Raw genomic sequence first — 27,561 nt, forward strand, 5'->3', positions numbered from 1 at the left:
GACACTTTCTAAATAAAGACTGTTTGAGCAAATGGCTATCATCCGGAGGGCTACATCCCCATACCATGATACATATCAAAACACCACTGCATAACTCTCTGATATAATCATTGTAGAGTACTTTGTTTTTAGCTGATCATTTTGGTCCCACGCGTGTATTTAACTGTAGTATTAACATTTAAATTACTAAGCTTACTGTGAACATTAATTTACCTTGTACCTTATATTGTAATTGCATCAGTAATTAACCCATCCTTTACCTTTTAAAGGTGCAGTATGTAGGATTGATGAGTTGATTGATCCGCGTTTTAAAAATCTCTCGTTCATAGATATATTTAGATGGATTTCTAGATTTTTTTAGGTCAGGTAGTCTACAATCTCTTAGCCAGTTTGTTTGTTGGCTTCATTGGCTGCTGCAATACACTGTGTTTTCCGCCAACTGGCAACATGGGGTGTCAAAATTCTATTGGGTAAACTGGCAGTGTGCGATTTTGCACAGACCAAAACAAAACAAAAAGACATTCCTACACGGAATGCACAATTCAAAGTAAAATAACTTGGGATTTAGCATGTTTCCTAAATATCTGCAAACAGATTCTGGTATTTTTATGCGTTAGTAAAGTAAAACACTTACATACAGCACCTTTAAATCTACCCATACCACCAAACCTGCCCCTAAACTTACCCGTACCCCACTTCAATAGCAGCAAAAACACAATAAATAAACTGAACTTGATGCAAGTACAAAGACATCTAATATAAAGTGTGACCTTCATTTTTATGAGAAGTTCTAGTAAATCCCCTACTGATTTATCTGAGTCAAAGCTAAGTTTTAGCTACAAAACAGCCAGACGTGTGTTACAGCAGGCTATTCATCCATTAACATTAGTGCTGCAGACAGCTCTTTACGTTAACCCAAAACCAAATGCCAATACGTGTCGTGTGTCCTTGTGCTTATTCTGGGATGTTTTATGATTGTCTGTCTGGACATTGACAATGTGCTAACTAGTTGGTTGCCGAAAATAGTAAGGAGTGTTCAGAGGTGCCACATAGCATTCTGGGGTGTCTTGAATGCTGGAGACTGGTTGGCGATCATTACAGATGGGCCCTCTAACAGCAGAAGCGAAGGAAGATAAGTGAAAACAAGAGGCAGCAATACTCCCCTGCTTTGTGAAGCTTATTAAGTGGATGTTTTCATTCCCATTTGTAGAAACGTTTATTTATTTTGACCAAAGGCTTATAAAATCCAAAAGTTGTTACTGAACATGGCTCGTCAGGTTCATACTACATTTAAACATTTTATTCAGTTCATTAATTCATATTTATATAGCCCAGTACTTTAGATTTAGCTCACAATAGTGGCAACACAGTTAAACATATATGTTTAACAACCTATAGGTTATAGCCTAAAATCACAAACATTTTAAATTAGAAACTTACAAAAGGCTATTCAAAAACATCCGACTCTCGTCTTTTCTTTCGTTTTTAAACCCTTTTAAAAGAAATCCTGCAGGTCATAAAGAACTTTGTTTTCCACCTCCAAGAAAGGACGAGTGCTCTCCATTATGGCACTTTTTTACCAAAATTCCCAGTAGGTGTCATTTTGTTGCTTTACTTGAGAAAAAAAGCCATGTTGACTTTGAAACGAGTATATTTTAAATGACAGCATCTGTGGTGAAATTACTAGATTTCCACGTCAGTACATGTTTATTTTAATGCAAACAATGTTCTATCAATTTAATGCAGCAGTGCAGCACAGCAAAAAATAGACTCGGTACGAAAACGATCACTGCACTGCTGCAGACGCAGCTCCTGGAACGGAATGACGGACCGCATCCGCTTGCAGTGTGAAAGCTGTAATCCGTTAACAAGGGTATGGAAAAAAATACGCACCACACGCACTGCAGACGGAGTATGTGTGAAACGGTAGGAATATGATACAGGCTAGAAGAAATAGTTGAATAACGTCCTTATTTTGTTTGATTTCTGCACCCAAAAAGTATTCTCATCACTTCATAACATTAAGGTCGAACAACTGTAGTCACATGGACTATTTTATCAATGTTTTACTACCTTTATAGACCTTGAAAGTGTTGATTAAACAGCTGTCAATGGAGGGGTCAAAGAGCTCTCGGATTTCATCAAAAATATCTTAATTTGTGTTCTGAAGATGAAAGAAGGTCTACAGTGTTTGGAACGACATAAAGATGAGTAATTAATGACATCATTTTCATTTTGGGTGAACTAACCCTTTAAAGTTGGCATGAAATGGAATTTGTGATAGTCTTTTAAAAGTAAACTAAAGTAAAGCCGCTTCTCCAAACAGAAAAAATGTAGGATGGGACAAGATTTTTTACAATGGGAATTGATTGGATCATTGTGGTTTTCTTTTGCTGTGATGTAAGTGACAGGTTGTCCCGCCCTTGCACCAGTAAACACATAAGAGAATGTAACTAACAATTGACATATAATGTTTAACATTATATAAGTAAAAACACAAGCGCAAATCCAGTTAAAACAAATCTAGTGATCAGTGAGACCGAAAAAAATCAAGAAACGAGAGGACGAGAAAGCAAGCAGAAGAGCATTCCTGTTGTTTTTTGGCAGGATTTGTGTCATTCAGGATGAATAATTGCAGTGGGTGGGTGGGTAAGATCAGAGGCCGAGGAAGGTGAGCGGAGTGTGGAGAGACAGAGCAGCATTCTCACTCACAGCGCACAGGAAGAATGTGGAACAAAATGCAGCCCTTCTCTCCTGAGGATGAGGTCGCTGCTGCGTTCACACAGCATTACAAGCGAACGTGAGGCCCTTTCCATCCCCCTTCGCTCCCTCATACTGTCTATCTCCTCCACACACCCGTTTCTTTGCCTCATTGACATCAAAGCAGCGCTGGAACCCATTAAAGCAGACAGACTTGCTGAAAAATAAACCATCAGTGACTGGTGCAGGGGTGCAAAATAACTGGCCGCTCTGTGTCCTGCCTATAGGCCGGTGGCGGGTACACATACTGTGATCCAGCAAGAGGCACAAAGAAAACACTGCAGATCCTACAACAGGACACTGAACATGCTCGCTGTCTCATGGTTTAATGCAGAAGACAGAAATCTGGCATTCAAAAGTTTGTGTGAGAATATACGTGCCAGCAAAATACATTGTACTAGAGGCAAACTGAGAAGCTGCGGTTGCTATTGTACAACCTAAATCAAACCACACAGAACTATTTTCTCAGAAAAAAAAGATTAACTGAGAAATTACTAGACATATAAACATACTATTATAAATACATTTAGCATGGCAAGCTGAACTGCTGTCATGTGTTATTGAGGTTTTTGTGAGCGATCATGTTTTGGACAGGCCTAAGTTAGTTGTGCCCCCTGGTGGAATACAGCACTTTTCCATGAGGTTCATCCACGTGATTAGAGGCGACGCAAACATACTAAACTTTAGCCTTACGACAGCACGTTGCCTTCATGTCATGTCAGAATGATTGTATTTACAAGCTGAGCACAGCCATGCAGTTGTAATGGGAGATTTTCCAAGGTGTTTGTGAAGATTTGTGGCAGAAGAAAATTTGGTATTGATCATAATAAGCTGTGATTGGGAATATTGATTTTGTTTGGAGTTGATGGAGATTCATTAAGGTGGATTATTTGTAAGCAAACTAATACAATAAAGACACATTACAGTTAAAATATCAGTTAAGCACCTAATGCACGTTGTTTACTCTTCATCTTTTTATTTAGTTGAATTAGCACTTCTTTGTCAAGAAGTCAAATAGTCCATTTTATTTCAAAGCAAATCACATGACCGCAAATTACATTGTAAATACGACTTCTAAACTTGTAAGTACAGTATGCAGCATGACGTTCTTTTTTCTGAACAAACACTACAACTTAAAACAATTTGCATTCTTTCTAATTGCCTTTAGAGCCCCAAATATTATTCTTGAATCACTTAGAATACACTAAGATTTTTTTTTTATGTTGGTCTCTTATCTTCAAATACAGTATTATTGTAAAGTATTATTACAATTTAAAATAACTCTATTTTAATATATTTTAACATTTATTCTTGCGAGGGCAAAACTGAATTTACAGCATCAAGACTCCAGTCTTCAGTGTCACATGATCTTTAGAAATCAAGCTAATTTGGTGCTCAGGAAACATTTTTCTATTAATATCAATGCTGACAACAGTGTTACTTAATATTTTTGAATGTTTTTCAGGATTCTTTGATGAGCACAGTTCAAAAGAACAGGATTTATTTGAAATTGTTTGTAACATTATAAACCTTTGCTATAACTTTTCATTAAATTAATGAATTCTGACTGAATAAAAGTTTTTAGTTTTAAATGCATATACTACCTCAGGGGTCTCCAAACTTGGTCCTGGAGGGCCACTGTCCAGCAGAGTTTAGCTCAAACCCCAAATAAACACACCTGAACCAGCTAGTCAGTGTCTTACAAGGCTAGTAAGACAATAGCTGAATCCGACATCGCCCCCTATACTCTCAAATAGGGCCTTATTTGAGGGAACAGCCATTTGTAGTGGTGTCTGAAACCATAGTGGACGTTATTGAGTGCACTTATTCAATTCCACATTGCACAGCAATAACGAGAGTACAGCCGATGTACACACACGGCTGTCCGACTTCATTCACTCATTTTCATTCACTCCTTCAAGTGACTAATATTAGTTGTAGTAAATGAGGGTTTACGGGGCAATTTAGCTGATTAGTAGGTTCAGGTGTGTTTAAATGGGGTTGGTCCTAACTCTGCAGGACAATGGCCACCCAGGACCGAGTTTGGAGACCCCTGTATTAAAGGACAACTCCGGCGAATTTTTAAGTTTATCTTGATCGTTATATCTTTGTGAGTACAGTCTATATATATATATATTAAAAAAAAAATGAACCGGATTGGTGCTTGCAACACGGAGTTATTACAGTTAATGCCAGCTTTGGGGGCATGCACGTAAATGGTGTCTTTGTGCCTCTTAACAGACACAAAATGCAATTAAAATGTCCTTCCAACATGAACAGGTCCCTCATACGACAACGAGATGAGTTTAGCCACTTAGCCATTGTTTAAATTCACCTGTTTTAGCCGGCTAGCTGTGTCTCGCGCTGAAGTCCCGTGGGGACTCAGTGGTAGACGGAAAATAGGCAGTACAGTTGGTAAGAGCGTCATGTGTGTGTAAAGCAAGATTATTTTATTACTGCACATCTTTCCTTAAGCCGAGTGTGCCCAAATGGAAGGATAAATAAAATTTACATTACCTCCACCACAGTGGCTGCACCCGTCTTTAACCACGGAATGGCATTTTTCTTCAACCGGCCCGGCTGTGTTGTGTCTTTATAAGTTAGTCAAGTGTTCGCTGCAAATTTTTACAATTCGGAAAGGCACAAACGCGAACAATTTCTTCCTCACTCGTGAGCCCGATCGGATCATCACTCCAGTGATGTCCGGTCACGAACGAATCGTCAAACCAAATCTGACTGAATCGTTCTAAACGGTTCGCGTCTCAAATCAGCGCTGACCACACACGTTATTTTAGTTACTCACTTTCTGACATGAGTGACAGTCCCTCCGTATATAAATAAACTAATGCCTTGAATTATATGTTGTAACTCCAACCATTCACTGAACTGAGTCATGTTTTGCTGAGAGATCTGATGAACTCATGAGCAGCTGATACTGAGCATGAGCGAGTAACTGAACGTGCAGCGGTCCTCATCGGATCAGCAGTACAGAATCAAAAACTATTTATCTCGGACACGTTCAATACTGAGGACCGACGAGCGAGCCTCTTCATAAACACGATGCTCTTCTCGACTTTCCCGCTACCGCTGCGTTCCCACGGGACTTCAGCGCGAGACACAGCTAGCTGGCTAAAACAGGTGAATTTAAACAATGGCTAAGTGGCTAAACTCATCTCGTTGTCGTGTGAGGGACCTGTTCATGTTGGAAGGACATTTTAATTTCATTTTGTGTCTGTTAAGAGGCACAAAGACACCATTTACGTGCATGCCCCCAAAGTGCCGTTTTAGCTGAGGGATGGCTCTGGGCATTAACTGTAATAACTCTGTGTTGCAAGGACCAATCAGGTTCGGGTTTTTTTCTATAGACTGTACTAACAAAGATATAACGATCAAGATAAACTTAAAAATTCACCGGAGTTGTCCTTTAACTCCTTTAAAAAACATGCTCCTGTTTGCAGAGGAAGTCGCCACAAGTACTACTGAAGAAACTACTTCTAACATGGAGCAGCTTGACTCAAGTCATAAGGTACGACCTCAAGCTAACCTTTCCATCCTACCTGGATCACAAAACATCTTGCTATATCTGCTGAGAGTCAGAGAGACACTTTTATAATCTAGTATGAAATATTTTCTAAGTGAGAGTGAAGGAATTAACCGTGAACTACAGTTCAGTGCACTTCACCTCAATATAGCAAAGTTAGATTAATCCCTTTGAATCAAGGCCAGTCCTGTTCCCAAATTAATGACATTTCTATTATGTAGACAAAGCCAGCATGCTTTTCTTCTCAATTAATACACTCATTATATTCGGTGTGGAGGCCAGCATGTGTTGATCAGTAATTGTTATTAATCAAGCAATATGTAAGGTGCAATCTATTGTTACATTAATTTTGTCTTTTTTTTTTTTTTTGAGAATTCAAGGACACTGCTAAGTGCTTTTTTGGCACCAGAGAAGTTTCCATCCCTGTGATCTTTAACATTGTGCAGAGCAATGGCAGAAACACAAGAACTGTGCACTGTAAACTAATCGTACATTTTCTTTAAGGTTTTGATCTTAACTGCAACTTCTTTGGCCTTGATGATCTACGAGCCTGAAAACATCTAGAAATTCTTCAAGATAATTGTTTTTTGTGAAAATCACAAAATATTTGTGTGGTGTTTTTTTTTTATAGGCGCTTAAGGTCAGTCAACTTGCAGATAAAACTTATGCTAAGAAGAAGCACCATCCTTTAGGTCCCTACAATAAAACTGTTCGGAAGACACAGGTGAGTTTTTTTTATGCCTGTATACAGATGAATGTTAACGTGATGTTGATCTCTGGGGAATTTCAGGATCTTGTTTTTATGAAAAATCCCAAAAAAAGTGAAATGCTGCTTTCTGTGGGTGTTTAAGGTCAACACTAATGCAGAGACTAGTGCAGAGGAGGAGGAAGAAGAAGAGGAAGAACAGAAAAAAGGAGAAGAAGAAGAAGAAGAGGAAGAAGAAGAAGAAGAGGTGTATGATACTGAGGAGGATTGTTTAGAGTCTGATAATGAACTTGTTAATAATGGAAAGGTTAGTCTCATTTCATGTCATCATGTCTTTCTAAAATCTGTATGACTTTTTCTATATATTTTTGTCCTGAGTCTGTAATGTTGCTGTTTGTGCATAAAATGTTTTGCAAAGTTACAAAACACAAAGTCACTCCAAAGGGAGATATTCTCTATATCAGTAAGCACTGTTTCTGAACTCCCTGAAACGCCTCAATTGTAGTTTAAAAGTTTTTTTTTTTTTACAGGAACAGACACGTCAATATTCCTCAGTTAAATAATTCCCATCTAAGGCATACGCAATATGCATTAGTAGTGTGTTGAAACTTACAGATATGGTAAGGGCCGTGACATTTCTGAAACACACTCGAAGCGGTTGACCAATCACAACACAGTTGCCCACCAATCAGAGAACACTGTGCTTTTCGGAGGAAACAGAATTACTGACAGACTGGGAATGTAAACAATGTAAAATATATGAAAAATAATGTGTTTGTGTCTAGTAGCTCCGAAAACAAAATCAAGACATTGTAAAAGAGCATAATATGACCTCTTTAAAATTCCCTCTGCACTGCTATCTGCAAAAAATGGCAACAGTAAGATAAGTATTCTGAATCAGTTAGTCACTGGAATACAAATAAAAACACTGCTATCACACATGTGAATCTTTTCTGTAGGTGTTTAGAATGAAAGTGCCCACACGACAGAATAACGCAGAAGATGAACATGATGATTTAGGCTCTGACTGTCAGATAACGCAAGAACAGGTGAGTCTAACTCTTTTAGCACTCTATGGGAATTGTTACAACCAAGTTTACCGTTTAACAAATTAACCAAGTTAACCAAGTTTAAGCTGGCTTTGTGGAAATCACAACAAAGAGATCACTGTTTTCTGTAGGTGTTTAAGGCCAGATCACATGCAAACCAGACTACTGCCGCAAAGAAAGAGGATTGTTTAGATACTGATGGTGAAATAATTCAGGAGGCAGAGGTGAGTCTTGCTCTTTTACCTTTATGCCGTTTTGAATGCTATTATAAGATTGGTTACCTTCAACCTCTGCAGCTATAGAAAGTCTTAACTCTTTCCCTGCCATTGATGGACATTTCCGTCAGTGTATTTGATTTCCGTCACATTTTCTGAAAGATGCAGTGATGGTAAAGAAGGTGAAGATGCAGAAACAAGTGATAGCAAATCTAAAGATATGCATATGTAAAATAACACAAACAACAAGATTAAACAACATATACATCAAAACGGCCTACATTACCAAAATAAATGTCGACCCAGGACAAGCTACGGGACTGTGCAAGCTTTGAGGGTGTTGATGGACTCGATCTACTCAATCTGTGTTTTACTCATCGTACTGAATCTGATCCAGATGTTTCAGAACACATTTTTTTCACAGCTTTTAAAAATGTTGCTTTTTTTATTAAACTTGCCCACATCCAAGTGTTGATTAAAAAAAAAGAATGCTTTAAGATAGAATAAAACAGTTTTTCTGTTTGCTTGTTTATAGGCAGATGTTTTTTTTTTTTTAAATATATAGTGCATGTTCATATACAGTATTTATACAATAACATGTTCTGGGGGCCATGAAAATTGTGTGAAAATTATCAAAAATGTTGTCCGTGTATGGCTGGCAATAATTAAAAAAAAAAAACACTGACAGGGAAAGAGTTAATAGTCTGTAAAGTCTAAAACATCTTTAGACTAGTTGACCTAAAAGCTACAGAATTAGGTGGAACTAACAAGCTCAAAATCTGTAAAGTGCTGTTTTCTGTAGGAGTTTAAGGTCAGATCACGTGCAAAGCGGACTACTGCCAGAAGAAAGGATGATAGTTTAGACACCGGCAGTGAAATAATTCAGGAGGCAGAGGTGAGTCTTCCTTATCCATCTATTCTTGTTTAGTATGATATTATGAGATTGGTTACCTTCAATCTCTGCCACCAAGAGGTTTTAATAATCTGTGAATCTTAAACCATCTTCAGACCAGTGGACCTAAGAGTTACAAATTTAGATGAAAATGAACTCAAAATATGAAAGATGCTGAATTTGTGGAAATCACAATAAAATACGAGAGTGTTTAAGGTCAGATCCCGGTCAAAGCAGAATAATTCTAGAGAAAGAAGGATTGTTTAGACACTGACAGTGAAATAATCCATGAGACACAGGCAAATCTATAGCCAGGGGTGGTAAGTACTCAAGTAAAAATACTTTGATACTTTACTTAAGTATTTTTTTCGGGGATCTGTACTTTACTTGAGTATATTTTATTTGCATCTACTTTTACTCTTACTCCACTACAATATTAAAGGCAAAGTGTACTTTTTACTCCAATACATTTCCCCATGCCCGCTCCAAGTATTAAGTATTTATTACACTTGATTTCCAAACCGGTCTGGTCGGTCATTGATGATCCAGTCGGGTATAGACTTGGAAAAGCTGACAAGTCAGGTTTGCCACACTAACTTTAGCTCAGTGTTTCCCCAACTTTTTTATTTTGCGGCACACAATTTACTATGAAAACATCGGTAACATTTTACAATACAGGTGCACTATTATAATTCATGCCTAACTAATGCACAGATAATCATGAGTTAATGTATTACTAATGAAGAACTAAACCATTTATTAATGATTACTGCATCAGCAACTATTGAACATTCTCTATGATTAATAGATTAAGTAATATATGAATTGCTATTAATTAAATATGACATCATTAATTCCCTAATAACATATTACATGAACTAATAATGTAAATTCATGTATTCAAAGCCATGCATTCCAACTCTCAGTTGTCTGTTTAATTAATCATTAATCATAACAATTGGCAAAATTATATCATAACTTTTTTGTTGAGGCACATGACTATTAACTAATTGTTACGTAATATGTCATTGTGGTTATGGCTTTTGAATTAATTTTGAATTAGTTAATAGTATCTTGCTCCTCATCTGTTTGATGGAGCTAATGTTATGGAGCATGTCTATTTTAATTTTAACCCCTATACTGCGTTAAGGTGCTTCATTGTCTCCTATTAATTGCAAATCTAACAAATTCGTATTTGCAGTATCTAATCTTAACATTTGTTCAATTAAAGCATTGCATATCAGTCCCAAAAGATTTTATCTGCTTATTGATATTTACAGTTAATTTGAATATTTACTTTTTACTTTCGGTACTTGAGTACCTTTTAAATCTGATACTTTTGTACTTTTACTCAAGTGATGTTTGAATGGAGGACTTTCTACTTTTACTGGAGTATTTTTTTATTTAGGTATATATACTTTCACTCGAGTATAACTTTTGAGTACTTTTACCACCTCTGTCTATAGCACACTATTATAAAACTGATTAACACACACACATCATCATAATAATCTATGACGCCTAAATCATATTGCGACCATGTTATACTTGAACTAGTTTTACAATGCAATATTAGCATTCTAAAATTTGGGGGCAGTATAATTTGATTATTTATTTGATTAAAACCGCAGTAAAAATATTCATATTTTGATATATTATTAAAATTTAAAATAACTTTCCTATTTGGATATATTTTAAATTGTAATTTATTCCCGTGAAGCTGAATTTTCAGCACCATTACTATCATTAAACGTTTCTTATTATCAGTATTGAAAACAGTTCAGTATTTTTAGTATATATTTATAATATTTCTTATTATCAGTATTTTTTGTGAAACAGAGATACATTTTTCCAGGATCCTTTAATGAATTGAATGTAATCAATTGTATTTTAACATTATAAATGTCTTTAGTGTCACTTTTGCTCAATATAATGAATTCTTGCTCCAAAAAAAAAAAAAAAAAAAATTTTTTTTAATTATTATTATTATTATTTTTTTTTATAAACAGTAGTGTATGATAAAGAGTGATAATGTTTTCTGTAGTTAATTAAGGTCAAATCACGTGCAAAGCAGACTAATGCAAAACGGAAGGAGGATTGTTTCAGCCCTGACTGTGAAATAATTCAGGATGCACAGGTAATTCTCCCACTGGTATAAGATGTTGCATGCAATTATAAGTTATCCATTAACGCCTGGTTTAATCTGACTGAGTCTTATCCCGTCTCTCTCAAGGTCTATTTACCTGAGGAGAGATTAGAGGAAATGAGCAGCTCCACAACTCAGCAGCTCAACAAAACCGGTAACCTGAGTTACAACTCAACACAGAAACATAAAAAGCAATGGTACTGATCTGGTATCCAAGCTCTGCCCTATATTTTACAGTCTGAGTAGACTGTTTACAACCCAAAAGAACAGAGGAAGAACCATTCTTGCATTTACTTATTTCAAATCCAATAAGTGTCTTACCTAAAATTCTCTTTAACAATAAATCTGCCCATAGGAGAGGAGGCCACTGGGTTGCAAAGAAAACGAAAAGTAAAGACAACTTTAAAGCCGGAAATGGGAGTGACACAGGGTTCAAGGAAGACCAAAGGTGCTACGCCTGCTATCAGCCCAAAATCAACACATTTCACTCCCAGAGCACATTCACCGGAGTCTCTGTTTCCTGAAGGACAGGCAGAAATTCAGACAGGATTACCAATGGAGGCAGAGTGAGTCTCAGTCACATGCCATTTTCTGCTCTTGTGTTTGTGTTTATAAATTCTGTACTGATGAGCAGGACGGGTAAGCATGATTGCCATGCTTGTGTATTTGAATTTGGAAAGCCAAATGACAATAAATTCCCTGAATAAATTTCCCAGTGTGCACATCTATCCAAATAAATGATGCATAAGGAATTGAATTATGTTGCAAATGTTTATATTATTGTGCTAAATTGTGACCCGATCAGAGTGAAATGGTAACAAAATACTGCTTTAGTTAACTGGCGGTTATAGTTTATAATTGTAGTTTATCGGAGAGGGTTAGAGGGTTTTATAATAATAAATACAACCCAGTGCTTTTTCTAATTAATGGACAATCAATCCCCTAAACGTCCTTTTAATTTCCCTGAACTCCTCCCTCTCGCTTTCCGCCGCTTCGTCAGTTTTTACCTCTTCAATCATCAGCCTGCTTGCATTCCCGTCATGTTTTGGGCATACACAAAGCAGGTTGCAACTTCAAGTCAGAGGTCAGACAGAGGTCAAACAGCCTGGCTCCAAGGTTTTTGGGACTCATTAATATCCTGTCTAATCACTGTTTGCATTCCTCTCTCGTCACTCCATCCGTCCCAGTCTCCGGCGCTCTTTGATTGCAGCTCAGATTTCAGCCCAAACCCTTCTCAGGCCCTGTGAGCGGTGAGAAAGCAGAGAGGAGATTAGGGTATCGCTTCACATCTGAGCTCTTATCATTAAATCTCTCTCACTCCCTACCTCACTTCGTCTGGGCTATATCTTAACCCCAACACCAGACTTCCGACACTGTCCTCAAGTTGATTCCCATTAATACTTGATATCCTTTGTTGTTGTTGTTTTTGACAGCATGGGCCATTCAAAGAACACAGGTGAAAGAAAAGATGCACAACACTCACTGGTGGAGAAAGTTAAGAAAAATAAAAATCTTAACAAGCAAGCAGTCAAATCAAAGGGGAAGACTGTTCAAATTCATAAAAACATTGAGACCCAGAATACCAGTGTCCCAGATGATCCCACTTTTTCCACAAAGAAAGTGAGTTACATACTAGTCCATACGCTCTTATTTATTGTATATGCCTTATCATTGTTATAATATGCTCTCAATCTGCAAAAGAAAAAGAAAACAGAAAAACAGAAAATAGAAGAGGCTGAAGAAGAAGAAAAGGAAGAGCCTAAAAAAGCCCATAACTCAATAGTTAAAGTTAAAACAAAGAAGAAAAAGAGTCAACCAGCATTTGTTGTAGGTGAGTTTATGTTGTTTTGTGGTAATGGTTTAAACATATTTTATGTACACGGTTATACACTCATTCAAAAGTTCAAAATGTTTTTTAGAAGAAACTAATAATTAATTCAACAATGAATTAAATTGGTCAAAACTGACAGCATTTATTTAAAAAAATCTAATAAATGTTGTTCTTTTGACCTTTTCTTTCATCAAAGATGAAAAATATCAAGCCGTAACTGTTTTCATCATTGATGATAATAATAATAATATAAATGTTAGCGCTGCAAATCAGAATATTAAAATGATTGAAGGATCATGTGACACTGAAGACTGGAGTAATGATGCTGAAAATTCAGCTTTGACATCACTGGAATAATTTTATGTATGTGACCCTGGACCACAAAACCAGTCACAAGGGTTATATATGACAATATTTGGCAAAAATACAACTATTTGAAAATCTGGAATCTGAGGGTGCAAAAAAATATAAAGGCGAGAAAATTGCCTTTAAAGTGGTCCAAGTGAAGTCCTTAGCAATGCATTTTACTACTAATAATATTTTTTATATATATTTATGGTAGGAAATTTACAAAATATCTTCATGGAACATAATCTTTACATAATATCCTAATGATTTTTGGCATAAAAGAAAAGTCAATCATTATAAAAAGGTGAGCATAGGAGAATTCTTTCAAAAACCTGTTTGCAGATCCCATATTTATGTTTATTAGACACAAATCATTAGGTTAAGAGCAATTTCATGAAAAACATGTGAAAGAAAATATAATTTCAATGCATTTGTTTAAGGAAAACCTCGGCCACAGGAAGCTGAATGGATGGCAAATCCAGTGGATGAGCCTGAGAGACAGATGACCCTTCAGAGAGAGGTGAAAACTCAAAACACAGCAGATGATCAACTGCAAAACTCTGAGAACACACAAGAACAAACCTATATTGACTCTGGGGACGACATGGATGCTGATACAGACTCGGAGAGTACAGACATACATGAAGCACACGAAGAGTCTCCCAGATCAGTTTACAGCAGTCACAGATCGCAGCACTCACTCAATACAGCATGTTCAGATGCCAGCTTTCACAGCCCCTCACAGAACTCCATCAGAACCTCCTCAATGGGGGTTGCTGCCCACTGCGGTCCATGCAGCCCAGCACCCCTGTCTCTTATCCACCTGCCTCCTCAGTCAACACACCCTCCCACCTCACACCCCACTAAATCTGAGCCAGACACCACCAAATCTGAGACAGGCAATGTGAGTATTTGTCATTCAACAGCTAGAAATTCATTCGACTCTATACCAGGGGTAGCCAACCCTGCTCCTAGAGGGATACCTTCCGACAGACTTGAGTTCCAACACAATTGGCTGTTGTTTTCAAGTAATCCTAAGCACCTTAATAAGTTGGTTGGGGTGTGTCTAATTACAGTTGGTGATAAACTCTGCAGGATGGTAGCCCTTCAAGAGAAGGATTGGCTAACCCTGATCAATATAGTCGTATGCGGTTTATATCAGACTGTCAGTGAATTAGTGGTGAGGATTTTACAGTCACTGTCTTCAGTTAGGGTAGGTGGCGAGAAGTGACTGACTTCATAAATGAGTCAACAAATCTTTAATTTACCAGTTTGTTCAAGCATACGGATTCATTCAGGAATTAAATAAGTGAGTCATTGAATAGTTCACTTAACCGTTTTGTTAATAAACACTGACTCGTTCAGGAACAAAACACCACTGTTTATTGCACAGTGTTGTAACTGATGACTATTTTACTTCATTTGGATCTGTTTTCGTTGATAAAGAAAGCGTAGAAGTAACTGGAATTACTGTCTTGAACATAATGTAGTCAATATACAGCTCCGGAAAAAATTAAGAGACCACTTAACATTTATTTCTCAATGTTAAGGGGTCTCTTAATTTTGCCTTAGTGCCTGCCCACTTTTTTAGCTGCTTTGGTTCTGGGAGTTTTATGACATCTTTTGCAAAGTTTAATGGGAGTAGGTGGGTGCTGAAGAGCTCTTTTGACATTATTTGCTTTTTGCACAATTTGCTTTTGCTGATTGGTGGAGATCTCTTTTTAGACTCATTGGTAAAGTAGTTTTTCATTAGAAATTCATAATTAAAACAACATAATCAATTCCCATATGGAGAAAATGAATGAGAAATTTAACTCCGGAACCCAAATGTTCCACTAAGCTTCTTTTTCACTTCTTAATTTTATTCGCAATATCGCATTTGCAGTTGTGCTGTTCATCTGAATATCAGCTCTCTTGTCTGTGTGTGATATTGCTTAAACTTATAAATAATGGTAAAACAATCACCTGTCATGTTACGGTCATATTCATAACCATTTCACCAATAGGTTAAAAGCAGCGAGGCGCCAACTAACAAAACTGACAAAAAAGCTGCGGCGCTGGCTGAAAAGGCAGAACTTCGTCGTCTGGAGGTGGAGAAGAAAAGGAGGGAGAAAGAGGAGGAAAAGAAGAGACAGCAAGAAAAAGAGGCGACAGAAGAGAGGATGAGGCTGGAACTGGAAGAAGAACAGAGGAAGCGAGCAGAGGAAGCGAGGTACAATGTGTCACAGCTTTTTGGATACAAATACCAGAGGTGTGGACTCGAGTCATGTGACTTGGACTCGAGTCAGACTCGAGTCATGAATTTGATGACTTTGGACTCGACTCGACAAAATGTACAAAGACTTGCAACTCGACTTGGACTTTAACATCAATGACTCGTGACTTCACTTGGACTTATGACTCAAGAAGACTTGCTACTTTTTGGCAATTTTTCTGTCACACGGCCGCGCTGCTATCAATGAAAAAAAGAGCACGCGCTGCCAGCACGAGTCACGACATCCAATCACTGTAGTCCCACATTGGTTTGAGTCGACAGTATCCATAGCTACCAAGTCCGCGCGTGTATAACACGTGACTTATTTGGGCTTCGTTTTTTGGCAAGTCGCGGTAAAAAATCTCGAGTTGCAGGTTGCAGTTTTTTGGGCTTATTTGAAAAAATGTGGTTGCTTGTTAGGAAAATATGACAGGCAAATTCGTTTCTTTACATTTATGTTCGCTGTTTTGTCCAAATACATTGCCTGACACTGTCTTCTCACAGCTAATAGCCATAGTGCAACCATACAAGTGCTGTATTCATTCGTCCTCATACATCCCGCCTCCTTCCCCTCTTTGAAGAAAAATTACGTTCAACGTGCAGGCATGTGATGTGATGTGATGTTATAAATGTAATGATAGTTCCTAGACGTAAATAGACACAAAAGTTTTTTTTTTGTTGTTGTTTTTTTTTTACAAACAATGCAACCAGCAAAGATATACAGAGATTGAGAGGAAACAGGGAGGTAAGCCACCGTTGTATTTGAAACTACTCTTTACTCATATCAATGTTGTTGTGTCAATATTCATTGTCTATTATACACTACGGTATACGATAATATTTCAGTTTCAGTGTATGCAACATTAAGAATATTTTCACTGCTTCAAAAGTCATAAGAAAGCCCTTTCCCTCCAGAAACTGAAGTCATATGCTTTATAGCAGTGCTTTTCAAAGTGGGGACAGGGACTTCTGGATGCCGCGAGGGGATGCTAGGGGGGCCATGGCAAGCTGGCATAAAAAGTATAGCAAAACAAAATAATTGAATAAATTAAATTATTAAAGTAAACCAAATTAAACCAAAAATAAGCTAAACAATATTCCCAAATGTTTTGCAATATGAGGTCAACACAATACATGACTGAAGCTGCTGTGCATTGTTCTAGTGCAATATGCTGTTGAAATACAAGCATTTTCTGTGAAAATTTACATTTTCTGTTTTTTTTTACTGTATTTCCTTAATGTCATTGTATAAAAAGAGGTTTAAACAAATCTTACAGACATACATGATTTGTATAATTCTTATTTCTGTGGTAAGATGACTTGAAGTGACTCGAAACTAAAATGGTAGGACTTGGGACTTGTTGGCTTTGACTTCTGACTCGACTCGAGACTTGACTCATCTTTGACTCGACTTGACTCGGGACTCGAGGGCAAAGACTTGAGACTTAACAATGACTTTGTCCCACCTCTGACAAATACTGTAACGAAACATTATATCCAACAGACACTGGCAAGAATCTATCACTGTGATAAATGCAGGTTACGGAAGATTAGAGAAGAAGATGAGACACGAAGAAGACAAGAGGAGGAGATGGAGAGACAGAGGAGAGAGCAGGCAGAGAAGGACAGAGAAAGAAGGCGTAATGAGGAGAAGAGGAGGCTGCTTGAACGGCTCCAGAGAGAAAGACAGGAAGAGGAGAAACGGCAGGCTGGTAAATATCCGTGCAGTAAAGGTTTCTAATTGGTTGGGGCCCTTAACATGTGAAATTGATTCAATAATATATCTTGGAGTGAATTCTGGTTGTGTGTGATTTCATGTATAAAAATGAATAGCTAAATAGGAACATAGTTATAAATAGTAAACTTTATGATTTTCAGTTCACTTAAAGAAAACTTACAAGTATACTTGCTTTTCTTCAATGTGTACTTTCATAAACTAAAAATGTATTTGACTAGTAAACTATCAGTATACCTATTAGTTCACTTGTAGTATAGTTGCAGTACAGACAAAAAAAAAAAAAACTGTTGTAAAGTAGTTTACTACTGTTACAGTTATAGTACACATAAAATTATACACTAAAAAGTAGGCAAATTTGGTCCAATGTAATATTGAAATAGTACAATTACAAGTATAGTACTTTACTACTTAAAGTATACTTAAAAACTTTAAGTATTGAAGAACTTGAAGCATACTTATTTTTTGTAAGGGTATGTGTACTGCCTATTTAAGCAGCTTTGGTTTTGGAACAGAGGTTTAAATCAACAGTATGATTTACTGTTGATTTAAAGGTGCAGGGTGTAATTTTTAGCGGCCTCTAGCGGTTTCACTGAAAGGGGACCCGTGGTGTTTGTAGATAGAAATAGCTCATTCTAAGGTAATAAAAACATAATGGTTCATTATGTAAGGTCTTTATACTCCACTGAAAACATATATATATATATTATATTGCATTTCTCTCAATAGATCCTCATAAATATTACACACTGAACCTTTAATACGTACAGAGCTACTATTTCAAACATTTGTACCATGGTCACATTAAAAAAACAAAACCTGGGACTAACCAGTCTGGTGAATACTGACCACAGTACTAAGGCCCTGTTCCGAAAAAGGCACACTTGCGTTCTTGTGTCTTTCAATTGCACATGACCATGAAGTCAGTGAGACCATAGGAAGTCCCACTGATCATTGTATGATGCAAGAGGGTGCTTACAATGGCTTTACGGACAGTGCATCCAACAGTCTGCAGGATTCAACCAAATGTGCATTTGCTGGAGGACCACATAGATCATTATACATCCTACAACATTAAAATGTAAATATCCTTCAAACATAAGGCTTTATGAATAAGTGAACAAATGAACTTTCCTCATTTTCAGCTGAACTGGAACGCCAGCGTTTGGAAGAAGAAGCTCGGAAGGAGGAGGAGCGCAGGAAGCTGTCGGAGATGGATGAGGATGAGAGACTGGAGTACCTGCGAAGACAGCAGGAGGAGGAGGAGGAGAGAAGGAAAGCTGCTGAGGAGAGGAGGAGGAAGGAGAAGGAAGCAGCGATGCATGCTGAACAGGAGGCCAGACTACAGGCTGAGCTGTTTGCCAGGTGTGTCACCGCTGCAACAAACATGTTCATTCAGAACTCCATCAATGTTTCATCAATTAGGGTTCCTTCAAGTGAGAACATTAAAGCTACACTATGTAAATTTTGGCTACGTCTTACATGCAGTGGAACATTTTAGTAATTACTTTAGTTGTGCTTCAGCTCCGCTATTATGTGTAAACAAATCTGATGCCTTAAAAGTAGGGCAGGAAATCTTGGAGAGGCTAGCTTTGAAAGCATTAGATCCTGTTAAATTGCCTAATGTCTCAAAGCACATAACGTAACCTAATACATTGTGTTGACATAAAAACACATAAATCCGAGGACATGAAAAGCTCCGGGTAGAATGTCACGTGAGCCATCTCATAATTACCATGAACTGATTTTGCCATCTCATTATTAGTTATGACATGGTGTGAACACAGCATAAGCTCGTTGTTTAGATTCAGAAAGAACTGTAAAAGGCGACTGGTGTTTGTTTGTGTCGCTCAGTCACTGTCCACAACTCTGGATAGTTTTATGGAATTCGCTGATGACATGTGATGTCTGCGAGCGCCTAAATATTTTGGTCCTGAGAAATCCACAGAAGATGTAAACTTTTTTAGACCCTAAATCTACCCTAAGCTTTGAATTTAGGCGCACCCTTGTGGCCGTGATTACAGACGATTGCCTGAAAATTAATCTCTTCCGTGAGCACTGAAAGAAAAAGTTCACTTGAGAATTAAAATTTCCAGATATTTTACTCACCCCCACATCATCCAAGATGTTCATGTCTCTCTTTCTTCAGTCAAATTGAAATTAAGGATTTTGAGGAAACTATTCCATGATTTCTCTATATATAATGGACTTCAATGGGAACCAACGGGTTGAAGGTCCAAGTTCCAGTTTCAATGCGGCTTCAAAGGGCTCTACAAGATCCCCGCCGAGGAATAAGGGTCTTACCTAGTACAATGATCAGGTCTCTTTTTTTTAAATATGAAAATGAATATACTTTTCAACCATAAGTGCTTGTCTTGCTCTGCACCACACATTACATCACACGTTGTAAAGGTCACGTAGGTCGTAGGTGGGTAGGGCAAAAAAACATCAAATTTTCTCCTCCAACTTCAAAATCGTACAACATTGTTGTGTTACCGTCTTTTTGTGAAGGCTGTTGGAGTTAGTCTTTGCACGCTGTCTTTGTAAAAACTCGATTGTTACATTCTCCTGACATGATTATGTAATTAAGACAAACGTTTGTGGTCAACTTTTATTTTCCTTCAGTACTCAGGGATTGCAATATATTCTATGGTTTTCTCAGATCAAATTTTAACAGGTCCAATCATTGAACAGAGGGAGTGGCTGAGAACGATGATGTTGATATCAGTTCTATTAGCATGCATTAAAATGGTCAGCATATGTTGCATTGGTTTAAAATCTTATGATATTGCTTACAAAAAAAGTATAATATTGCTTTTTTTAAACCGTGCAGGAGCTTTGTATAAAATATAGTGTGTTTCTCTCTATGACAGGGAGAGGGCAGCACTGGAGCAGCAGCTAAAGTTTCACAGGGGTCTTTTTGCGGAGGCAGAAGGGCTGGAGCAGACGCAGGATATTTCCCGTCCCTGGATTTTCTCCTATTTCACCCTGTTGAAGCTGCTTGGCTTGGCTGAGCCTGCATCTGAGGACACACTCAAAGATGTGCTGTGATTCCTTCTTTTAGGTTAATAAAGTCCCACACTAGCACTTGCAGCTGTGTGGCTGCTTACAATTAGTTATGTGCAGTTTTCTCTAACAGGTGAACAATCTGCCACATGTGGAAATCTGCTGGATTGCTCACATCATTTCAGATGTCATGACTTGTATCCGCAGTTTTTGAATTGCCCCTGCTCAAACTGGATTTTTCGTAATTTCTGTCTGAAAATGTAGTCCTAACCCTATCTGTGTCCCTCTATTCTAACCCTACCGATAAGCGATAACTTATTCCTAAAATCAGAGGAGAATGATAGGTAAATAACACAGATGTAGAAGCACATAATGGTTATAAGTCTAAACTTGAAAAACTGTACTTGTCCCCTTAAATCTGATTGGTCGATGACAGTGCTGTTTCAGGATCAACAAAGATGTTGCACTTGAGGAATCACCTTCACTGTTCTGAGACTTTAACTTTCTGTAGGAGAGTCAAGCTTCTGCGACAGGAACATGTAAATAATTACGTGATCCTGCTTAAAACAGTCTGGGACTCACTAGGGGTCTTCAGCAAACTTCCAAGATGACTTAAAATTATTTAAAATAATGCAAGCATTAAAACAACAAAAATAAAGATATTCTACTTTTAATTCACCCCCTCAACCTTTCTTTTTTCTTTCAAGAACTGGGGTTCACATTGGAAAACCTATTTTTGGTAGGCTAATTTGAAAAGACCTGGTAAGATTTTTAATAAATATTAGATATTTTTCTTTTTGTCTTGGAGTCAAGGGTTGAGAATCACTGGCTTGTGTGCAGAGTGTGCAGCGCCCTCTACTGTTCATAGCAGACACTTTTTGTAATAAACAAGTTGAAAAATTTGTTCAGATATTATCATATTTTTTATGTAGTTAATTATTTGGCACTATAGTAGAATACAATTATACAGGTGTGAAAGATCAAAGCACGAACCACAACATTTCATAACTATGATTAATTTCCAGTCGATCTCATTTTTTTCTGGAGAGCATTAAAGGTGGGATAAGTGGTAAGTGCTATCTGGTAACCATTGTTGGTATTTCAAATCACCAAAACAAATACGCCCCTACCCCCAAAAAGGTCTCGGCCCTATTTCCGCCCCACACATACGTAACCCAGAGGCATCAACGGCTATGGCTGAATCTCTGTGTATCTAATCCAGGTTGAATATTCAATGAAAAAGTCATCACATCTATCACAAAAACAAACCGTTCTTGTGAACAACTCGATAGTACACGAGCAAGACAGTATAACTAATGAACATGTTACAATTAAGACAAGATTAGAGTATGTTAGTCTCTGCCTAAAGATCAAAGACAAAAATAACACTGTCATCTCTTCAACTGACCATCTTTATATTAGTTTTCCACAATACAATCAAGCTAACTGGCAATATTTTGAGTCAGACAATAGGAAGTGACAAATGTCCAAATTTACCTTTTTGATGACAGCTTGATATGAGGACATCTTTCCAGGTCTCTTACAGTCTTTGTAAGGTGATGGTGGAATCAAAGGAAGTATGAGCTGAATTGATCGTTGCACCATTCTAAATAACAGATGTGACAACTTCAGCAAAAAATGCATAAATATATATAGATAATCTTATTCTGAACTATAGTCGAACCTGAATTATTGGTTTCATCCTCTTTCACAGCAGATTCCGTCAGTCAGGTCCTTGAAGGTCTTGGGAGAAGCTTTTCCAGGAACTTAGCCTTGGTCTTCTCACCAAAAATCTAAACAAACAAAAAACAAAGTTCATCATTGTGGCAGAGGGGGCGTGGTTTAGCGAGGTCTGCACGGAGAGAAGGAGCCAGGAGAGTGCCGGTAAGTAAGTAGGTCAAGTGCATAATGATGAACACCTGTGTCTGATTGCAGTGATTGGCATGGAGAGACGGTATATAAGCCAGCAGAGAACAGGCAACAGGGAGAGAGACACATTCTGGATACTCGTGGCTGGCTGGGCCTGCAGAGAGGAGATTGTTGATATGCCCAAGTTATCTGAGACTGAGTTTACTAAGTGCCGTGTGCGCATGTTTATGTTGGGTTGCAAAACTGACTGAATAAAAAGCCACGAGTGCCAGACACGCCGACCCTGCCTTCTTCTTCCTTCCTTCCTTCATTACTTACGAGGACATTTGCTGCAATCATCAAATAGTTACATAGCATAATGACAACCATATCTCTAAGGAACCATTTTTTTAATTGTTGTCAGAGTAGCGCAGTTCACTCACATCTGGCATTAACATTCATCTTGGGTGACACACAAGTAAACAACTCAAGTAGAGGTGTAATCACACCCAAGACACATTGAGATTTGATTGTTTTGATAGGGTCTAGGCCACATTATTTTATTAAAGGGTTAGTTCACCCAAAAAAAAATATTCTATTAATTACTCACCCTAATGTTCTAAACCTGCAACAAAATTTTTATCTTTGAATCACAAATGAAGATATTATTGATGAAATCTGAGAGATTTCTGTCAAAAACTTCATAAAGACACCGTAAAACTAATCCAAAGGAATCAAGCAGTTTAGTAAATTTTATTTTTCTTCTAAAGAAAGTTGATTAATGGTCTTTAGTTGATTAATGTTTATATGTGAATAAAAGTCTACATTAAAGGGTTAGTTCAACCAAAAATGAAAAATGTCATTAATTACTCACCCTCATGTCATTCGATACTTGTAAGAACTTTGTTCATCTTCGGAACACAAAGGAAGATATTTTAGTTGAAAGCTGATGGCTGAGGAAAGCTGATGGCTGAGAAAGGCTTCAGATAGGCCTCCATTGACATTCAGTACATTTACACTCACAAGAACCATAAAAGGCACTAAAAACGTTGTTACAAAGTCCGTTACAAAGTCCAGCGGCTCTACAGTAATTTTACGAACCGACGAGAATAGTTTTTGTGCCCCAAAAAAAATCTAAACGACTTTATCCACCAAGTTATTGTCTTCCGCGTATGCCTCGGACGTGAACTCATGAAGCATCACGACGCATGCGCGAGAATATCCCGCAGATCCGCCGTTCGGACACATGACCCAGAAGCGAGGAACTTTGTTTACAAGCAGAGGAAGGGAAGACACGCGTATCTAAGCTGTTGAATTCTACACTGATAGTGCTTTAAAAAAAAAAAAAAACTTTAAAAACTTTAAAAACTTCCTCGCTTCTGGGTCATGTATAAAGTCGTTTAGATTTTTTTCGTTATTTTGATTATTTTTTTGCCCACAAAAACTATTCTTATCGCTTCGTGAAATTACTGAAGAGCCGCTGCAGTGAGATGGACTTTGTATCGATGTGTTTAATGCCTTTATGGATCTTGTGAGTGGGAATTGGGAACTGAATGCCAATGGAGGCCTATCTGAAGCCTTACTCAGCCATCAGCTTCCAACTAAAATATCTTCATTTGTGTTCTGAAGATGAATAAAGTTCTTACGGGTATCGAATGACATGGGGGTGAGTAATTAATGACATATTTTTCATTTTTGGGTGAACTAACCCTATAATCTTTACATCACAAAGCAATCGAATTTTGGACTAAACCACTCGAATTTGTTAATTTGGATTGGTTGTTGATCTCTTTATTAATTTTTGAAGCGTCAAAGTGGTAATTGTGTGGACTGCAAGTGGAGGGACAGAAAGTGCTTAACTTAAATGTATTTTTGAGTTTGGAATGACATGACGGTGAGAAATTACAACAATTTTACACTTTTGGGTCAACTAAACCGTTAACTATTTGCAGTTTATTATCTTGAATTAACACAGAAGTGATTGATGTGTCATCATGAATCAAGACACACAATCAATCACCCGAGACACGAAAATTCCAGGTCTAAACCAAGCCTGCAGTCTCCCTCTCATTTACTGAAGCTTTCGCGCCTCGATCGCCTCCCGGTGACCGGTCCCAGTATAGCCGCCCCTCTGTGTTTTCTAATGGATGCGAGGCAAACTAAATAATAAAATTACACTTAAAAAAATTTCCCCCAAAGTTAGTTTATGTCACTGAAGGCAGTTATCATCATGATGATTTCATTTCAGGTGTTCGTTTTAAAAATAAGTTTAGTTTGAGTTAGTTATTTGATGCTATAAAAACGGGGGGTGTGACGTCATGATTGACAGCTGAGACTGACGGCTTCTCTGAGTGAAGTTGTCACTGAGGCACTAACGGACTTTTTTCGAAATTTTTGGGAGCAGATTAGAGCTTTAGCTTTAATTTCTACATTTCCATAACTGTTTATTTCACACCAACATAATTAATTGTTCTGCATCTGCGAGAGTGTGGGCGGGCTTTTGATATCGCAGCTGTACTTCCTGCTCTAGTTCCTGCGCTCTACTGCGCAACTCCGGTCCCGAAATCGCTACTGCGCAGACTCGGTCCCAAGATGTCCGCGCCGTGCAGGCCGCCTAAAAGCTTCAAATCTGCCAAGCGGAAACGGATGATGTCGATTCGTCCATATTTTTTTACGGTCTATGGTCTAAACAAAGGCAGATATGGTGTGGTTGCCCAGTAATGTGTTAATATTTCATGTTCATTTGTTTTAAAATTTGTACTGCACATAGAATAATATAACGACACTTACAATTCTGGATTCATATTCAGCATTCTGTTGCTTTCCTGAAGGGCTTCCATCCCTCAGAAGAACAGTGTCATCAGACTCACAGTTTGCCATCTCACGAGAGGAGCTTCCTTCACTTGACACTGCAGGGGTCTGGGTCAATTCTATTGAAAAGGGTTTTAAAATATTTCCAAATTTCAGTAATGCACTACAATTTAAAATAGTAAAATATTTTGTAATTACCCTTAATTTTGATTATGCTGAGAGCTGTCTATAAGGCATGGGTATCAAGTTGTAAAATTAATATTTATATTTAAATTTAAATATTTATTTCATCTGATTATTAAATAAACTTATATAATTTAAATTATTATTGTGAGTAATAGGGGGTCTTAAAATTAACTTGGTGTACTACATTAGATTAAGACACTAGAATGTATTTCACCATTATTAACTAATGGTATTTATAATGAGAACAGAAAATAGAGATTTATATTATTAAAACATAGAGAGATTAAATATTTAGGAAATTATTTATCCCAAAATAGCATGCAGTATGAATTGATAAAGACTGATTTCAAGCTGAAGTACCTGAATGCTCTGCCTGTACGCAAATACTTGGTAACTGAATTGGAAAACAGGCGGATTTACAGATTAGCCTTTACTCACTTTCACAATGTTTGAACTGAACGGTCAAGGCTGGCAAAGTTACCGCGTTTGTTTTCTTGACGCAGATATGACGACATGACAGACGATATTCAGTGCTAAGAACAAGCAACGTACAGATTAAGTAATTCACACTTAAATTTAGGGCGTTTAAGCCCTAGTACGTTACATCTCGGCATCTCATGAACTCGAAGAGCTTCCTTATTCCTGACTAAACGCGCCGTTAATCATTTCTATATGTTTTCACCATCACATTTGACTAAAATATTAACAAATGTATTTACTATTTCATTTAAAAAGAGAGAAAAGCTATTCAACCTACCGACTCGGTTGCATGAATATAAAATGGCGTCGTCGTCTGGTGAGGCAGCAGTCATCGAAGGGCGGAGTCAAGCATACTTTTGCACTTTCAGTGTAAAAATAAAATGTACACTATGTAGAACACCATAATTACACTAAAGAGGAGTGCTCTTTAACACTCTATATTGTTAATTGAACTATTTGGGAATAAATAACTTTTAACACTGCAAATTTGACACTGCCAATTTTACTGTGTACCCCAGTTGAATATGCATAAGGCACGATTAGCATAATGATATGTCTCCGAATACAGAGCTCTGTAATTCAATTTGTACTAGTAAGAATTCAATTGTAGAGCTCTCTAATTGCAATTGTTACTAGTAATAATTAAATTATAAAGCTCTCTAATTCAATTCTTACTAGTAACAATTCAATTACAGAGCTCTATAATCATAATTGTTACCAGAGGTGGGTAGTAACGAATTACATTTACTTCGTTACATTTACTTGAGTAAATTTTTTGGGTAACTTGTACTTTTAGAGTATATTTAAAAATGGGTACTTTTACTTTTACTCAAGTACATTTCTTGTGAAAAAACTGTACTTTTACTTCGTTGCATTCGGTGGCGTTCCTCCGCTACTGTCAATGGTGATAATTAATTATATAATTTAAAATAAGTTATGACTTGTTCGCAAGTCTCGCGAAACGTTGGAGAGGCTGCTTCGCGAGAGGTGGATACGCATCACCCGCATAAAATAAGCGCGTGTTTAGTCAGAAGATGATGGCCGAAGCAGAGGGAGATGTGTGTGAGCTACGGCAGATCACCCGTACGTGGCCTCATGTTCAGCCTGTTTTCAGTCCAAGATGTCAAAAAGAACAGTTTCATAATTTAATGCATGCTGTGTGCACCAATATGAACTGACATCTCAGCATACAATAATTCCAGCTCCAACCTGAGAGAGCAGTGGTAAGTGTAACAATGATGCCTATATTTGAACACTATTAATGGTATTTGGTAACTATGGGCACTTTTCCTTTATTGTAATACTATTTCACACACTGTCCGAGTGTTTTCCTCATATGCGTCCTTGTGCAAGCATTGACAAATCGTTTGAATCCTCCGAACACACGTCCACAAACAAACGTTCACATCTGCACATTTACATTATCTTTTTTTTTTTCTCACAAAACGAGCAACCTCATTGGCAAAATGTACCTGTGACAATGTTTTTGCAAACCACAAAATACGTACCAATACACACTGCAGGAATTCCAACAGAAATGAACACTATATAGGCAGAAAAACTGCATTTTTTTAGTCTGGTTTGTAAACTAAAACATTTTGAATTTTGCGTCACAGCTCCATGTTCTGCTTTTCTGATTCACCAGACTTGCTCGATAGCTCAGCTGATACAGATTTGTATTTACAATGCGAAAAGCTTGAGAACGAACCCCATGAAGAACGAGTCATGATAAAAGAGCTCAAAGACGAGTTCT

General features: G+C 37.5%; 1 protein-coding gene and 1 long non-coding RNA gene across 2 annotated transcripts in view; one reads left to right on the forward strand and one right to left on the reverse strand.

The window, feature by feature from the left end:
• The window catches only part of LOC137075215 (uncharacterized protein KIAA2012 homolog), a 41,084-nt gene extending 19,927 nt beyond the window's left edge, over positions 1 to 21,157 (forward strand). Inside the window, exons 14-29 of the mRNA XM_067443541.1 lie at positions 6,219 to 6,286; positions 6,933 to 7,025; positions 7,153 to 7,314; positions 7,967 to 8,056; positions 8,188 to 8,280; positions 9,074 to 9,166; positions 11,208 to 11,300; positions 11,397 to 11,463; positions 11,665 to 11,875; positions 12,743 to 12,929; positions 13,011 to 13,140; positions 13,929 to 14,392; positions 15,495 to 15,700; positions 17,282 to 17,454; positions 18,623 to 18,842; positions 20,351 to 21,157. Of these exons, the coding sequence (XP_067299642.1) occupies positions 6,219 to 6,286; positions 6,933 to 7,025; positions 7,153 to 7,314; positions 7,967 to 8,056; positions 8,188 to 8,280; positions 9,074 to 9,166; positions 11,208 to 11,300; positions 11,397 to 11,463; positions 11,665 to 11,875; positions 12,743 to 12,929; positions 13,011 to 13,140; positions 13,929 to 14,392; positions 15,495 to 15,700; positions 17,282 to 17,454; positions 18,623 to 18,842; positions 20,351 to 20,528 (2,528 nt within the window). The 3' untranslated portion in view covers positions 20,529 to 21,157. The remainder of the gene's footprint in view (positions 1 to 6,218; positions 6,287 to 6,932; positions 7,026 to 7,152; positions 7,315 to 7,966; positions 8,057 to 8,187; positions 8,281 to 9,073; positions 9,167 to 11,207; positions 11,301 to 11,396; positions 11,464 to 11,664; positions 11,876 to 12,742; positions 12,930 to 13,010; positions 13,141 to 13,928; positions 14,393 to 15,494; positions 15,701 to 17,281; positions 17,455 to 18,622; positions 18,843 to 20,350) is intronic.
• The window catches only part of LOC137075216 (uncharacterized), a 184,734-nt gene extending 158,540 nt beyond the window's left edge, over positions 1 to 26,194 (reverse strand). The window contains exons 1-6 of the long non-coding RNA XR_010905009.1: positions 26,086 to 26,194; positions 25,122 to 25,261; positions 22,168 to 22,276; positions 21,981 to 22,089; positions 12,635 to 12,791; positions 12,317 to 12,550 (exon numbers count right to left, since the gene is read on the reverse strand). This is a non-coding gene — a long non-coding RNA (uncharacterized lncRNA). The remainder of the gene's footprint in view (positions 1 to 12,316; positions 12,551 to 12,634; positions 12,792 to 21,980; positions 22,090 to 22,167; positions 22,277 to 25,121; positions 25,262 to 26,085) is intronic.
• Positions 26,195 to 27,561: the final 1,367 nt, after the last annotated feature.

The sequence above is a fragment of the Pseudorasbora parva genome, chromosome 5, assembly GCF_024679245.1.
Source record: "Pseudorasbora parva isolate DD20220531a chromosome 5, ASM2467924v1, whole genome shotgun sequence".
Taxonomy (NCBI): domain Eukaryota; kingdom Metazoa; phylum Chordata; class Actinopteri; order Cypriniformes; family Gobionidae; genus Pseudorasbora; species Pseudorasbora parva.